The sequence below is a fragment of the Lepidochelys kempii genome, chromosome 1 (genome assembly GCF_965140285.1).
Source record: "Lepidochelys kempii isolate rLepKem1 chromosome 1, rLepKem1.hap1, whole genome shotgun sequence".
NCBI classification, from domain to species: Eukaryota; Metazoa; Chordata; order Testudines; family Cheloniidae; genus Lepidochelys; species Lepidochelys kempii.
This window is the reverse complement of record NC_136380.1, coordinates 77,988,858-78,005,435: the sequence shown is the minus strand read 5'-3', so window position 1 is coordinate 78,005,435 and position 16,578 is coordinate 77,988,858. Positions and strand designations below refer to the sequence as shown.

Sequence of the window (16,578 nt, the reverse complement as noted above, 5' to 3'; positions counted from 1 at the left end):
GTATGAACAGTTCAATGCAGATGGCAAAAAACAATCAAACAAAAATCCAAGAACATTAGCCACATTCTCTGGCAGAAGCAAGAATAAAATCTTTTATTTTAAGCATAGTTTTTTAAAGGGCAAATTATGGAAATCAAGTCTTTAAGCAGAATGATTCATATGAGACTATCAATGAAATCAATACTTCACAAAACAAATATATATTTTTCAGATTTGTATAATACGGTCATGCTATTGTGAAGAACTGTAACACTGTCCTTGGAGGTTTATGTCATGTCACTGCTTGTCAGGTGACACAACTGGCAAAATGCAATATTTTGTGACAGACATTGAACATAAACATGTTCTTATTTGTTGCTGATTAATTATTGAATATATTAATACACTTTTTACTCATTCACTTTACCAGTTACCATTACCATGAGTTACCATTTTACCAATGATGATTTTACCAATAAAATTGGGTACAAAGATACTTAAAAAAATAATAAAAAAAGGCAAGAACAAAATGGTAACTCATGGTAATGGTAACTGGTAAAGTGAATGAGTAAAAAGTGTATTAATATATTCAATAATTAATCAGCAACAAATAAGAACATGTTTAAGTATCTTTGTACCCAATTTTATTGGTAAAATCATGTAACTGAAATGATTCCTTCTGTTTCGATAAAACTGAAGAAAGTTGTAATGAGGGGAAAACTAATAATTAGTATTTAACTATCTGTTCTGAAGTTTTCAAGTTCAGATATTGTCAATATCTGGATTTATGCTGAAACTCTTATACTGAGGTATCACGCACATTCTGTGCCGGATTACATATTGCCCTCATCTATTGTGGAACCTCCACTGATGTCAATGGGAGGTAAGCACAAAGATGAAGGGTAGAATATGGTCGTTATGTACTAATTTAATTTTTAGTTAATCTGATTATTTATTATTTGAATATCTTATGGACATTTTAGTATTGCTCAATGAGAAAATATGCTCACCATTAGGAGCACAACTATTTTAACCCTTTGTTTATCTCCCTTTCCCATCCTCTTTTGTTTGTGTTCCTTTTCCCTAATTTTATGCCTTCTCAGTTCTTCATTGCAGAAGCACCCAATTCCCACTTTTGCATGGCTTCATTTCTGCCACCCTCTTCTGTCACAGCACCTATATGCCATGCTTGTGATCTGTCAAGGACAACCACTCTAAACTCCTCAGGAATCACCTCTTTTGGGAAGAGACCCATGTCTCCCTGCCTCCTGACAGCGTTAAGCCGTGCAGCTCCCAGATTTACGCTGTGATATTCCCAGCAAGCCAGATTGCCTAGACGGATCATCACCTGTTCTTGGCTTGCTCTCAGTGCTTTATCTATAATAAAAGAGGTGCCGGGACTCAAGCAATTAGGTGTTGGTGCTCACACAATATTTTTCCATTCATAACTGATACAGCAAGCCCAGAGGTGCAGAGGCTATGAACTGCCAAGTCTAGAGGTGCTAGGGTTCAGCCCTGGTAAACCCTGGCACAAATTAAGCACTGCTTGCTCTCCAGATGCCATGAACAGAGTAATTGTCAACAGTTACAAGTTACCACACAGTTCATTCTAAGCAATCACGTTTATTCTTAAGGTGAAAACATTACAGAGAAAAGAACCTGCACACATGCTAAAAAGCTTACCAGAGGTCACTCCAACTCCAACCTCAGAACCTGGTAGGTGTTAGTCCGTCCAATCCTTCCTCAAGGATTGGGGACCCTGGTCTGAAGAGTCTGTCTGTTTGCTGGACCAATAAGAAGGCCCTGAGTCAGTTTTAAGTCAAGCTATTTATTCCAAAGTCCTTTCTGTGTTTAGTTGGCCTCTGGAGAATCCAGTTTGAACTCCCAAGCAGGTGGTATCTCCACCCACTGTTCTAAGTTCCTAGAGGAGCTGCGGTAGCCCTTCCTCACTGAATAGAACACAAACATACATCATCCATTCATTTAAAACAATGAACCCCCAAGATACTGCATGGGGTTGCAATATCTGTTACATCTCCCTCTAGAGCAGGGATCAACAATCTTTGGCAAGCACCCTGACAGGGTAAGCCCCCTGGCAGGCTGGGCCGGTTTGTTTAGCTGCCGCGTCCACAGGTTCAGCCGATCGCAGCTCCCACTGGCCGCGGTTCGTCGCTCCAGGCCAATGGGGGCTGCGGGAAGCAGAGGCCAGGACTTCCCTCAGCCCAGCACAACTGTTGTAGCATTTCAACCAATGGAATGAAGATGCAGTAGTGAGCTATTGGCCAAGTCAGCTGTGACATCACAATCTTACGACCAAACAATTAACTGTTTGTAACTATCATTTATGATATAGATTAAAAACGGGGTGGCTTGCATGTTAGTTGTTATCTATTAGGAGAACCATAATGTTTGAGTAATCTCCCCCAAATCCTGTACCTTTAATATCACAGCTACATGCAAGAGGCAAAATTATAAACATCATGGCTTCCACCAATCCCACCCTAATTGTCTCAGCCAAATAGCAGCCCTATTTGTTACTGTAGACATCCAGTCACTCTGGTTGCCATAAAGAAAACAATATTTGTTAATGGTGACACACTGCAGTCTATGAGATACTGCAATTATTTCCTGTCATGTTTTGGACAAAAATGTACTATTTTTGTGGTAACTGTTTGGAAAAATGTTGACTTTTTAATGGTGGCCACTGTGTTTGAGGGGCAGTCTGGTCTAATGCATAGGGCTGGGTGTCATAAGACATGAGTTCTAGTTCCAACTCTCTCACTGAACTGGAGGTATTGTTTCATGGTCTCTGTGTATATAATGTCTTCTGCAGTTTCCACGGTATGCATCCGATGAAGTGAGTTGTAGCTCACAAAAGCTCATGCTCAAATAAATTGGTTAGTCTCTAAGGTGCCACAAGTACTTCTTTTCTTTTTGCGAATACAGACTAACACGGCTGTTACTCTGAAACACTTCACAAGTGTGATTCTCTTTCCTCTCTCACCCTTTGACTTGTGTATTTAGATAGCAAGGTCTTCAGGGAAGAGGCTACTTCTTACTGTGTGTTTGTAGTGGGGCGCCCGACTTGAACTGGGGCCTTTAGGTGTTACAGTAATACAAATAATAATATTCTGCCTAGGGTTTTCCAAATATTTCCAAGAACAAGTTTGGTACGATATGTGGCAAGTTTAGGGGAAACCATGATATTTGCATAGGGGTTTGCAGCAAGGGAAACAGCCTAATGTGGTCTGCTATAACCACCAAAGAAATGTAATGTGCCTAGAACCAAACAGCTGATTTATTAGTGCTATGAGTGTCCTTTGGATAGGCTATCGCATGCAGAGTATCTTATTCCATTCTGTCTAATTATTTGTAGCATTAATAAACTGGTACTGCCCACTATGCCAAAGATTCATTTCTCAGTAATTTAGTTTTAAAAATAGAAGAAATATATATTTTAAGTCTGTAGAATACTATTGTCCTTTCACTTTCTGGAACCACTTTTATGGCACAGTCTCTCCCTTTCAAAGATCATTGGTTTGTTTCTTTTTCCCTTGTGAAGATTTTAAAATGCACCTCTGTACTTTATTTTTTATCAGCATTGTTTGCTGTCTCGATAAATCTTTCTAATACATCATGAGAAGTTCAACAGTAATTATGCGTGAGAAGGTTTTCTGCATAACTATGGGAAGAAAAATAAATTTAAAGTAATTGCCCTGAGACTTTTATTGTTTTATACTACTGCTGTAAGTAAATAGAACACAAAGTAATGTTTGTTTTACTAACTGCTAAAATAGAAATTTATCTAATCTCAGGATTACATTCTTGCTTCTCTGTTCTTGGACATGCTTTCAGTTAACTAAAGTTGAGGGTACGTGTCTAAGTGGAAAACTTGAACTGGCGTGAATGAACATCAGAATATTTTGTCTTTTCCCTTTAATACTATAGTGCAATACATTTGAAATATTCTGAAGGATGGTAACCTTATAAATCAGGCTTTTTCAAAACTGAGGAATGAAGTTACATGGTGGTTTGGTCAATCCTTTGGCATTTTGCTTTGTTTTAGCCTTTCATTTGCAAGCTGATGCATCATTATAGTGTTCATGAGAGGTGCGGGTACAGCACTGGCAGCAGCAGTGCAAGGTGTCCCAGGAAGGAAGGACCGCTTCTAATAGTGGGAGATTCTCAGTGCCATTCAGTTATTGATCTCTCTGCTGAGACCAGGAAGATTTTTTGTTAGTACCAATGTTGGTAGTGCTTTTCGTAATGCAGGTATTTATTCTTTGGGAGCTGGGCAGAGACATCTGACGCATTTCACATAGCACACCAGCTAGTCAATAGACTGTAATAACTTTTGATAACTGATCACCTATACTGGATTCAACCAATTGCCTTGAGGTAAAAGACTCCATATGCCAGTATCATTCCTTTGCCCTATCCAGTCTCCCCTAACCGCCCTAGCAAGATATCTTCCTACCACACCAGATTTTTAACCATTACAGTGCTGCCTAATACAACAAGCACTTAGGGTGTGATTGTGATCCCCTGCTGTTTTGCATACCTGGTGTCTCCTCACTGAGAATGTTAGCACTTAAAATGACACTGCTGCATTCCAGAGCATGAATGAGAGGAGCAAAATTGGTTAATCCATTACTGCTGCTGTTAATAAGTGACACTGGTATACTGTGAAGCTAGAGGAGAAAGAAGGAGCAATTGAGCTCTAAAGTCTTGAAAGACGTATTCTAAATGTGGCAGGAAAGGGCTTATTGAATGCAAAATGTATTTAAGGAGATAATTTCTTCTGGTGTCCCCTTGCAAAGGGACCTGAGTTTGGACCAGATTCTTTCCTTTGATTGTAGTGCACCTATACATGAAGGTCTGGCTGAACAAGGAGTGTCTGGAGATGCACTTCTGCCAAACATGGTTCATTTAAATTATATACCTGCTCTTTGCCCATAGGGCAAGATTTTCAGCTGAATTGGCCAAGCTGCATAGGCCAAGACTAGCCAAGCTGCTTTGAAATTGATGGTGCTACAATGATATAAACCAGCTAAGGGTGTAACAGGACATTCTGACATGTTCTTTGTGAAAGTTTTAAAGAATAATAATAAAAAAAATATTATTCTCTATTTTTACCTTGTTACTTTTCCAGTTTGAGAGGAGGCAGACTGAGCCGTGGGTGCATACTCTCCTCAAGCATTTGTCATTTGTCACCTCCCAAGTATGATTTCTTCCCCTGTATTTTTTCTCCTTTTCATAATTGAAAACTACCTGCTTCATGGCTGCTTCATTGCAACATGAGCTATGCTTAGTTTGGGGGAAAGAATGGATTAAAGAAGGACAATCTATTTGTGGACCAAGCCCCTCTGCCAGGGATGGCTATACTAATTAGGAAGTGGAACTATGACCCTGTATACAGACATCTGGCCCTGAGAGCAGTTAATTTTGGTTAGCTCTGCAGGAGAGAGCAGCGTACATTCTTGAGTCAGGCCATAGTTATTTTTAAGATTTTATAATAGAACTAGAAAAATTTCATCATAAACGACAAAGTAGTATGCAAGGTTTCTGGCGAGGTACAAAAACTTTAAAATGTCAAAATAAGGTTTTTTTTTTACTTTTGCTGAACTGTAGGAATGAAAGATACAAGAATATGTACTTTTTCTCCATCTTAGCTCAAAAAGCATTCCTATGCCCCTTTAAAAACAGAGACAGTCAAGATTTTGGCATTATGTGCATATTATATATACGCATAATATAAAGGATTAACTACCTTGGTGGCAAATATAAAACAGGATTATTGTAGTTTAGAAATTTGTTAGTGAAACAAGTGTGTAATATAAATAATAACTTAAAACAATTGTTATTACATAATCAGTCATTTGGGGAAATCAGTGTATGCTTCCTTTATCCAATCAGTGGTGTACTCATTTTAATTGGGTACTAGACAGTCTGCAGTGACTCTAAATTAGGTCTTCCAGACTTATTATTTTAGGAGTCTGAAATTTATTTACCTGAATTTTCATAATTAGCAACTATTTCTTAAATAGATAAAAAAGTGCAAGATGGTTGTTTCTACATGGAAAAAAATGTTATCAGAAAAAAAAGAGAACTAGCCCACCGAACTGGCATTTAAATAACATCACCCTTTGGGTTTTGAATTGGAAACATAGGTCTTCACCCAGCAAACACTTACTCCAGAAAGTTACCCTGTTGGGCTAGTGTATGACTTTGTGGCAACCCCCTCTGTATGGTGCAGCATGTTCAAGTGCTGCTCCAGGAGCAGCATATGGAAGGAATCATAAGGGCAGAGCACTGTTTCCCCTGTGTGCCCAGCCCCAAGGTCTGGGTAGCTTACATGGGGTTATAAGGCTCTTACTTCCCCTGATTCACTTGCATAGGCCTTGCAGCCTGTGGCACAATCAAGCCTGCTGACTTCGCTGAGGCTACTTTTGTGAGTAAGCACTACCTCCAAAAAATGAGTCTTTGCAGGTGTGATCTCTTACATTTTAATGAGCCTGAAGACCTCTGCTAACACTCCATACATAATGTGTTCTATTATGGTCTGGTAAAGCAACACATAGGCTATGTCTTGTATGTTGATGTCAGATTCCTGCAATACCCAGGCTCACCACTGTGAGTTGAGAAGAGAGGGTCGCCACTGGTATTTAAATTGAGCCATTAAAGTTTGCTAACAGAGTGGGCTTTTTTTGTGGGGAATATTTTAGAAACACTCCATTGAAGTCAGATGGTTTTTGTGTGTGATTTTTATCAGTTTCAGGTGTTTTCATGGCATGTTTATTTTATTATCACTCATATAGAACATTCCAAAGAAAGTGAGGATTTTTGATTTTCTGATGTGATGCCTCTTTGTGATATCACTGTAAAACAATCTGGTTCTCATGTAGATCTTTTTCAATTAGAGGAGGAAATAAGAATTTTTGTTTATCTTTAAAAAAAGAAAAAATTCCCTGGTTTATAATATTAATAATGACCTCAATTCAGGACAGTAACTTAGGAACTAATGACCAGTTAAGGTTAATGGCCCAAGGCCCTGAGTCATTAAACTCCAAGGAAATGTCCTGCACTTTGATTGTCATTAGTTTATTAGAAATGGATTGTAGAAGTTAAAAAAAAATTGGATGTTTCTAAACCCAGGGATGATCTGATGGTCACAGGAAAAGTAGATGTTTTATTATCTGCTTCCTGCTGCAGTCCCAGCATAGATAACAATCCCAATACAGTCAATGGTATTTTGGCCTATGCGAGGACCGCCGGGGCTGAGCAGCTGATTGTCACCATCTTCCCCCCCTTCAGAAATAAACGAGACACCCTTATGTTGGGCATAGCCAAGAATAAGACTTCAATGTAAAAAAAAAATAGATTGCCTGGCTCTGTGAAGTCATCCCTAAATAACCCCCAAGTAGGTAGCTCTAGGAATATACAAGAGCATAATGGTTTGGTCTATACATGGGCATATGCACACTTTGTTGACACGTGTTGCAGATATAAAGCCCTGGCTGGGATGATTTAATTGGGGATGGGTCCTGCTTTTGAGCAGGGGGTTGGACTAGATGACTTCCTGAGGTCCCTTCGAACACTGATATTCTATGATTCTATGATTCTATTCATATGTGGGTAGGTAGTAAATATTTTCATTGTAGTCCATGTTTAATTTGTAGGTTACTGGAGGTGGAAAGTTATATGAGCAAAGGACAAGGAATGCTTAAACTTGAAGCCTTTTATTTATTTATTTAAACTTTTATTTATTCACACTGGGCATATGTATGCTGCTATGATGACAGTTGCTCAACAGTGTCCTACAAATAATTCTGAGCCCTTTCTGTTGTAGTACATTTAAAGTAAGGTGACTTAGTGTGATTTTCACTTTAAATAGAATAAGGGTTAAATGATAACTTGACTTATCTTTTAAATGACAAAAAATAAAGAAATTGCAAGACCTTTTCACACATTAGATATGTATTGTCATTTATCATCTAGATATCAGGCTAGCAGTGCGAAGTAATAAAACATATCATCGAAAAATGTGCTATAGGTCTGAATCACTCTTTCATTCCACCTCCCAGCTAACTGTAGTATTAAATCAAACAAGCAGAACATTTCCTTAGGCAGCCATTGCCTTTTAATTTCCTGAAGAACCTTAAAATATCATTCATTACAAGTACTACACATATTTGGTTTTTAAAAGTCTCATAAATCAATAGCAAGCTGACTGTAATAATTATTACAAGTTAGTGCATAATTTTCGTGCTGAAGGCTGCATGCAGAACTTTAGCATATGCAAACGAGGCAATTCAAACTGTGTATAGATATTAATATGAAGAAGCAGGTAACGAGGTGCAGGCTATGAATTATGCATCAAGAGCGGCTGATCTTCAATGAGGAAAATGAATTCAGCATGTAATCTAATTAGTGATGGAAGTCTATTACATCTAACTGCAAAAGCAACCGTCCTTGAAACAAATTTATTTACAGTCCATGTTACCACTTGAAACAACTTTGAAATGATGTGTAAGACAACAGCTTAATTGTAAAAAAAAAATTGTTTGTTTGTTTCAGTTCTAGACCTGGAAGGCCTCCTAAGAGGACTCAAAGTGTCACCTCCCCAGAGAATTCTCATATCATGCCACACTCTGTCCCAGGTCTAATGTCTCCTGGAATCATCCCGCCAACAGGTAGGACTGTTAATAATGCATTAACACTTGAAATGTTATGGCTAGTTGATTTACATTCATTTGTTTAATAATCACAAACAATAACAAAGGAAAAAAATACAAAATCAACACCGTAATATCACATAACTTATGCTGCAACATGGAATATCTTATTGTCATGTTAATGTATTGTCTACTAGAAAGGTAGCAGCACAACATTTTACAATACAAACACTTGAGTAGACAGTGACCCGTTATAGTGTTTTTTCTCTTTTTTTAATTTAAAAAAATAGTCCTTTGAAGCATAGCATTTCTTACCTTATTGTTTTCATCCTCCTGGCAAACAATAATTCCCTCAGTCCTTGTATTTTGAATAGATCAGTGATCCTTGTCACTGCTCTTTTTTGCCTCTTTATCTGACCACTTGTACAATAGTTGGTATCATCAGTAATGTGCCTGCCCCAGAGAATTGAGTTTATTAGTTGGAGTAACTACTTGTTGCACAAACATTCCTTATGATTTCTCACACTCAAATCATGCCCATGGTATATTTCAATGGGAAGAATGTCTGCCTTCCTTGTGATTATATTAATGTCCACTTAGGCAACATTTTGTCACTTAATTAAACTGCCATCATCTTTTTTAAGGTGAAAAGATAAACACTGTCGGTCAGATTCTGCTTCCTTATGGAGATAGGATGTTCCTAGGATAGTCCCATTGAAATCAATAGGAGGGGCCTACTACTGTACATAGAAGACCTAATCCATGTAGATGGAAGATCCTAGTGGAAGAGTTGCTATGGAACCTCGGCCCTCACCCTCATGCCATCTCCTTACTTTTCAGGCTGGCAGGAGCCCCTTTATCCTCTGCAAGGCTGATCTGAATCCCCCCACTCCTTCCCCAGGTACCCACTTACTTCCTCATCTTCATCTTTAGCACTGACTTTCTCTTCAGCAAGAGACACATTGCTATAGACAGATCTAAGAGGAGAAGGCAGTGGGATCACAAAGCAGCCTTGAGGAGAATAAGGGATAATAACTGGGAGGGAGGGAGAGAGAGAAGGGGGACAGATGGTAGGAGGACATTTGGGGAGAAGACAAGAAAGGGTGAGGGCAAGATGCCATTGGTAGCAAGGATGTAATGGGTGAGGCAGGAGTATGTTGGGTAGGCAGGCCTGACAACATCTTGTGGGATAAAGGAAAGTACTCTTGCGGGGCAGGGCTAGGGAGAAATGGAGAATCAGATTTAGAGAAGCGGAAGGCTTAGTAGGAGAGAGGAAAACTAGTGAAGAGGAAGTATGGTGGATTCACAGAGAGAACAGAGTGGGAGGGAATTCGAGCATGAAGAAAAAAAGAGAAGGCCATGGTACCCTTCAGGAAAAGGAAATGATTTTGGAGAGGGAATGATCAGAAAGGGGAGAGGGAAAAAGAAATTTGTCAGGGATGGAGTGAGAGAGAAAGAAGAACATGAAGGAAAAGCAATCAGAGGAGAAAGCCTTGTTCAAAGTAGGTGATGTGAAAGAAGTTGGAGAAAAATACACAGAAGGAAAAGTGGAGAAGAGGGTGATAAGAGAAATAATGATAATAATAATAAGATAATAATAAGAAATAAGGCAACATGATCATTTTTTATTTTCTTTTATTGAAGATATTCTGGGTGATAGATAAGAGAAAATCCCAGTTGTTGGTGTCACAGTTTTTGGTCTTTGTGGCTTCATTCTTTCAAGCAATAATTTATGAATTAACTATAATAATAAGAATTATTTATATAGTTCCCAGTTCCTCTCTTGTCGCCTGTCAAGGTTCCTTCCCCACTCTGAACTCTAGGGTACAGATGTGGGGACCTGCATGAAAGACCCCCTAAGCTTGTTCTTACCAGCTTAGATTAAAACTTCCCCAAGGTACAAACTTTTACCTTTTGTCCTTGGACCTTATGCTGCCACCACCAAACATGTTAAACAAAGAACAGGGAAAGAGACCACTTAGAGACGTCTCCCCCACCAAAATATCGCCCCAAGCCCTACACTCCCTTTCCTGGAGAAGGCTTGATAAAAATCTTCACCAATTTGATTAGGTGAACACAGACCCAAACCTTTGGATCTTAAGAACAATGAAAAAGCAATCAGGTTCTTAAAAGAAGAATTTTAATTGAAGAAAAAGTAAAAGAATCACCTCTGTAAAATCAGGATGGTAAATACCTTACAGGGTAATTAGATTCAAAACATAGAGATTCCCTCTAGGCAAAACCTTAAGTTACAAAAAGACACAAAAACAGGAATATACATCCCATTCAGCACAACTTATTTACCAGCCCTTTAAACAAAACAGAAATCTAACACATATCTAGCTAGATTACTTACTAAGTTCTAAGACTCCATTCCTTTTCTGTTCCGGGCAAAAGCATCACACAGACAGACAGACCCTTTGTCCCCCATTCCCCCCCTCTCCAGCTTTCAAAGTAACTTGTCTCCTCATTGGTCATTTTGGTCAGGTGCCAGGGAGGTTATCTTAGCTTCTTAACTCTTTACAGGTAAAAGGGTTTTTCCTCTGGCCAGGAGGGATTTTATAGTTCTGTATACAGAAAGGTGGTTACCCTTCCCTTTATATTTATCACACACCCTCCCAAAAGTATGCAGGAAAACAATTTAATCATAAATATAAATATAATATAATATAATATAATATAGAATACCAGCTTCTTAAAATACCAACACATAAATCAAATAAGGGGTCCAGATAAATAATAAAAAAAAAAGGGAAATAGTTTGGAAGGTAAGGCAATAAGTATAGGGAGAACAGTGGTGATTCATAGGACATCTTTAGAATATGGGAACAGTTTAGGTTGCTTCATAAATGTGGAGTAAGATGGTGAGATCCTTAAACAGCAGGTGGAATATGAGCACAAATACTGTCAGTAGCATGCTCAAGGGGCAGGTCTTGCATATAGACTGAGGCAGCCAAGCTAAGAACTTTAAGAGCCAGCACTACCAAGTGAAAGTCAATCCACCATTTTAAAGACAGCTAACATAGGGCGGGCATAAAATATGATCACAATAGCTCAAATGAGTGAGCAGTTGCACTGCTATATTCTGAATCAGCTGCAAGTGACAGAGCAGCCCCAGGGAGAGGTCTGCCAAGAGGGAATTACAGTAATTGTAATTAAAGTTGTTAGTGCTGATAATGAAAATGCTCCATTTTACATGCACTGAAAACTCATATTATGAATGTTTTCTCACACATTTCTTGGTTAGGATGTTTAAAGGTTTGGAGTTTTCATAAGAATATGTAAGAAGATTAAACATTTTTCTAAAAATAAACAAAACAAAACATAATCAAGCCACTCCTGGAGTGCAGAGTAGCTAGGGTCTCTTCCTTTAGCTGATTTTCCACCTTCCTTAAGTTCCCTTCCCATAATATATAGCCAGCGATAGGCCTTGTATCTATCCATTTGCTGCTGTCTGTACTGAAATTCTCTACATGTAACTTTATTTTGCATGTATGGGTGGACAGTGCTTCCTTATCTTTCGCTGCCTTCTCTATTGCTGCAGTTCTCAAACTGTGGTCTATGGCCCACTGATGGTAATTCCCCTTGTTTCCACTTAGCAAATCACAGTCACATTATAGGAAGAAAAGGTAATGCAGTTTTAGCTAAAATTATTTATCCATGTAAGCAATTGGTTTAGTTGCCACAGGAATGTAAGACGGTCCCGGATAGAAGTGAGAGGGGTTTTGCACAATTTCATTTTGGAGGGGAGTTGGATTATGAGACAATCTTTCTATTAAGATGTAGTTCATATTACAAAAAAAAGTTTAAGAACCCAGCCTTTTTGGCTTCTACTTGACTGATAAGATATTTGAATGTTGATATTTGGATGGGAAACCTTATTGGGTATCAGAGTAACAGCCGTGTTAGTCTGTATTCGCAAAAAGAAAAGGAGTACTTGTGGCACCTTAGAGACTAACCAATTTATTTGAGCATGAGCTTTCGTGAGCTACAGCTCACTTCATCGGATGCATACCATGGAAACTGCAGAAGACATTATATACACAGAGACCATGAAACAATACCTCCTCCCACCCTACTCTCCTGCTGGTAATAGCTTATCTAAAGTGATCACATTGTGGGGAGAGTGGTCACTTTGGATAAGCTATTACCAGCAGGAGAGTGAGTTTGGGGGGGGGGGGTGGAGGGTGAGAAAACCTGGATTTGTGGTGGAAATGGCCCAACTTGATGATCACTTTAGATAAGCTATTACCAGCAGGAGAGTGGGGTGGGAGGAGGTATTGTTTCATGGTCTCTGTGTATATAATGTCTTCTGCAGTTTCCACGGTATGCATCCGATGAAGTGAGCTGTAGCTCACGAAAGCTCATGCTCAAATAAATTGGTTAGTCTCTAAGGTGCCACAAGTACTCCTTTTCTTATTGGGTATGTCAGTTTTGCTTGATGGTTACTGCAAGGGAAACAGGTGTGACTGTTCTGATCTGAAAGATTGAGTTGTCATGGGCAGTTGTCACTTATTAATAGGATTTGTGTTACATCCCCAGCATTGGAACAGTCTCTTGGAGGACCCTCTTCAATGTACCAAACCCCAAGGCGTCTCACTCTTCCTTTAGGGAAGGCCACTCGGCTTCACTGCCTCCTGAGACCGAACACATAGGTCTTGAGCACTCATGCCTCATACCGTGAGCTCTGTTTGGCAAGTCCAACTGAGACAGACTCCTGGTAGAGACCTGTACACTCTTCAAGAATTAGTGGACCTAACCTAGTATTTGAAGTGACACTCAGGCAGAGTTTTCAAAATAGTAGGATCTATTAGTCAAGTGGAACACAGCATAGGAAATCCTTAGGCTAGCATAGAGAAATGAAGGTTAACTCAAAGGCCATTCTGGTTAGCCCAGAGCCCCAGCCAAACTTTAGTAAAACTCCATTTTCAGGTTCTGTCTGTCTTTCCCAGTCTCACCTCCTTAGTCAGTTCCCAGGTGAGAGAGCCCCCAGCTTCCTCTAGAACCCAATGCTTATCCTCTACCTCACTCCTCTCCAGTCCTTTGTTCCTGTGCTGGGGTCTTTGCTCAACCTCCCTGCTGAGAGTTGGGGAAATTCATCCACCTCTGGTTGCTAGGTGTCAATGTCTTGGTGATTGGGTGTTTCATTGTTTTCTCAGATTTTCCATTGATATGGGGTCAGCCTCTGCCAGTCCTTTTTAGTAATCCCTTCAGGCTCAGATAACTAGGCCATACACACACACCTAGGTTTCTTAGCCTGCCCTGAGCACAAACTTAGTCCTTTTTCTTCACTGGGTAGCCATGCAAAATATAGTGGAAAGTGAGGCTCACATTGGATTCATAAAAATATTACAGAAAATTCCCACTTTGTCATTGCAATCCAATTCAAAATCTCAGGTTGGGAGCTGGAACTAGGAGTCATGTATCCATTGTTTGGAGACCTGTTCTTCCTTTACTGGCCCAATTCCTTGCAACTTGTTAGGGAAAAAAATACTTCGTTACCTGAGGACCAGCAGTTTGATACTCCCTTGCTTAAGGAGAAAGTTGGTTGCTCTCTTTTTACAGAAGTTCTACTGACAAAAATCATGTCCGCTTTGGAGCCAGCTGCTTGTGTGATGCCAAGAGAGATTTGAAATAAGTTAGGGACACAATAAATATTTATTAAATTTTAAAAGTAGAGAGTAAGTAAAAATCTACGCAAGGCAACAGGCTGTTTAAGGGTAGTGCATAGTTATTTTAATGTAATTAGATGCCAGTCTTTTGAGGGGTATTATGTTGAAAAAAACACTTGGGGGCTTATAATAGAGCTATGGGCTGATACAGCTTTCACACAGGGAGATATGGTGCGCTGAACTTGCTTTGCCTCAAATTTCATAAGTGGGTATGTTGCTGTGATGCATCATGGATGTTTACCTCTGTCATCTTGCGTTATACTATATGGTGTGATGCAATGCCAACTTTGTTGGACTTATGGCTTCATTCCAATGATATGCTTAGCTAAGGATTTTTTTTAAAATATAGTTTTCAGAACTCCCTCCATTTCCTCCCTCCACTTCCATTATTATTTTCCCCCCAAAACTTGTTATTTTAAGTCAGTGACATACTGTGGTTAGTGTTTAATTAATTTTAACACCTCAAGTGTTAAAACTTTGGTGGGTCAACATTGATAAGCCCTCCAGTCAGTGAGTTTCAATAGAAGATTGTAAGAAGACAATAAGGGTTTACCACACAGAGACACATTCCAGGAGTAGTGGAAGTGCAAAGGGAGGAAGACTGTAGAAGGAGGCTGGTTAGGCTATTATAAAGGAGGTTCAGGCAGTATCAAACACATTAATTCATAGATGGGAAAAAAACTATCTAAAGGGAAACTGGATGAGAAAGTTCCAAGGTCAACTTTTTTTTAATAAAAAACGTATGGGGTACTTGTGATACCAGCATTGTATTAAATACAAACTGACATACAATTGAGAGGACTTACAGCTGTATATTTAATATGAGCTAACCCTGCTGGTGTCCCTCCGATTTTTTTGTAAGTAAAAATAGACTGACTATCTTTAGGTTTGTTTGCTTGTTTTATGGTAACATTTATAGAGTTTTATATCAATAACAGAAGTTCTAATTATACTGTGTGACAATAAAATGGTTGAACAATGGCACACAATCATTTCCACTACAACATGCCTCATACCACAGGGGAGAAGAAAGGTTAGGAAGTAGAAGTGGATTACATGTTTGACCACTTTTGACAGAAGGTGGCTGCCCCTTCGGATCATCTCCTCCTCAAAATCATTTCCCTTTTCTAAAGTGTTCCGGCACCTCCTCTTTTCTTCTTGTTATTAGAACCCAAACTCTCTCTCACTCTGTTCTCACTGTGAACCCACCCTTACTTCACCCTCTCGCCTATTATTCTTAGGTATAGGGGGCTATTGAAAAGCCAGTCAACACACCTGTGACATGATGCATTCCCACAGATAATTCAGTGTCATGGGAAACAAGGCCATTGGTAGGGCAGTAAGTTTGGCTTCCAGTGAGAGAGTCATAGTAATGAAGAGGAAACAGAATGTGGAAAACAAAGAGGAAATGAAGAAAAGTACTATTAACTATTCAAAAAAGTTCACCATTGCTAATCTATTGCAAAGTTCATTATTATAGACAGCTACTCTCTTGTGAAGAATAAGAGTTGGCACTACCATGAATGCAAGGACATTTTTTGAAGTTAAACTACTTTATAGATTGTACTTTCACATTAACATATCAGGAAAGGACAACAGCTGCAAATGTATGGGTGTTTCAGATCAGAAATGAGGGTGGGCCTACAGAACTATGAGAGGGTGAATAGACTGATTTGTTTATTTTAAAGGTTTCACTAATCACAGCATCCAGGAAGATACACAGACAAATAAAACAAATCCAGTCACAACAAATGCATCAAAAGTAAACCATATAAAAAGAACCTTTTCTGAAACTAATCCAATCAAGCTGTGTAGTTCTATCGTCCTCTCATTTTAATGAATAATTATACCAATAGTAATTTTCATAATCTATAGGCTTTACTATTAGATGCCATGTATTTCTGAGCAAGATGTGCACCACTATCTTTAAACACTTCCCAAGAACAGATGGTTAAAACTATTCAATCTCACAGAATAGTGAACATTGAGGTCTCTCTGGCGGGGAAAGAAAAAGCCATGCCAAATTCCCTGAAGTGGATTAAATACCTAAAACCATTTGCAGGTGGGCAATGTACCTGTTTCTTGTTCCCATAATTGGTGGAAGAAAGGAGGGAAAAAAGAAGAGACATCCCCCCACACACTAACCACAGTATGTAAAACAAACCAAAGAAAAGTGTCTTTAGCCCATAGTTGACTGGTATGTTTGGGTTTAAATGCCATTTATTTCCTTTTTTTCTGATAATAACCTTCCT

The 16,578-nt window shown here is 39.0% G+C and overlaps 1 protein-coding gene across 13 annotated transcripts in view; it reads left to right on the top strand.

Moving 5' to 3' along the window:
- Positions 1 to 16,578, top strand: part of DACH1 (dachshund family transcription factor 1) — a 462,083-nt gene that overhangs the window by 169,647 nt on the left and 275,858 nt on the right. For all 13 annotated transcript variants that reach the window (XM_073346413.2, XM_073346448.2, XM_073346406.2 and 10 more), the window contains one exon: positions 8,557 to 8,672. In XM_073346413.2, coding sequence (XP_073202514.2) covers positions 8,557 to 8,672 — 116 coding nt within the window. The remainder of the gene's footprint in view (positions 1 to 8,556; positions 8,673 to 16,578) is intronic.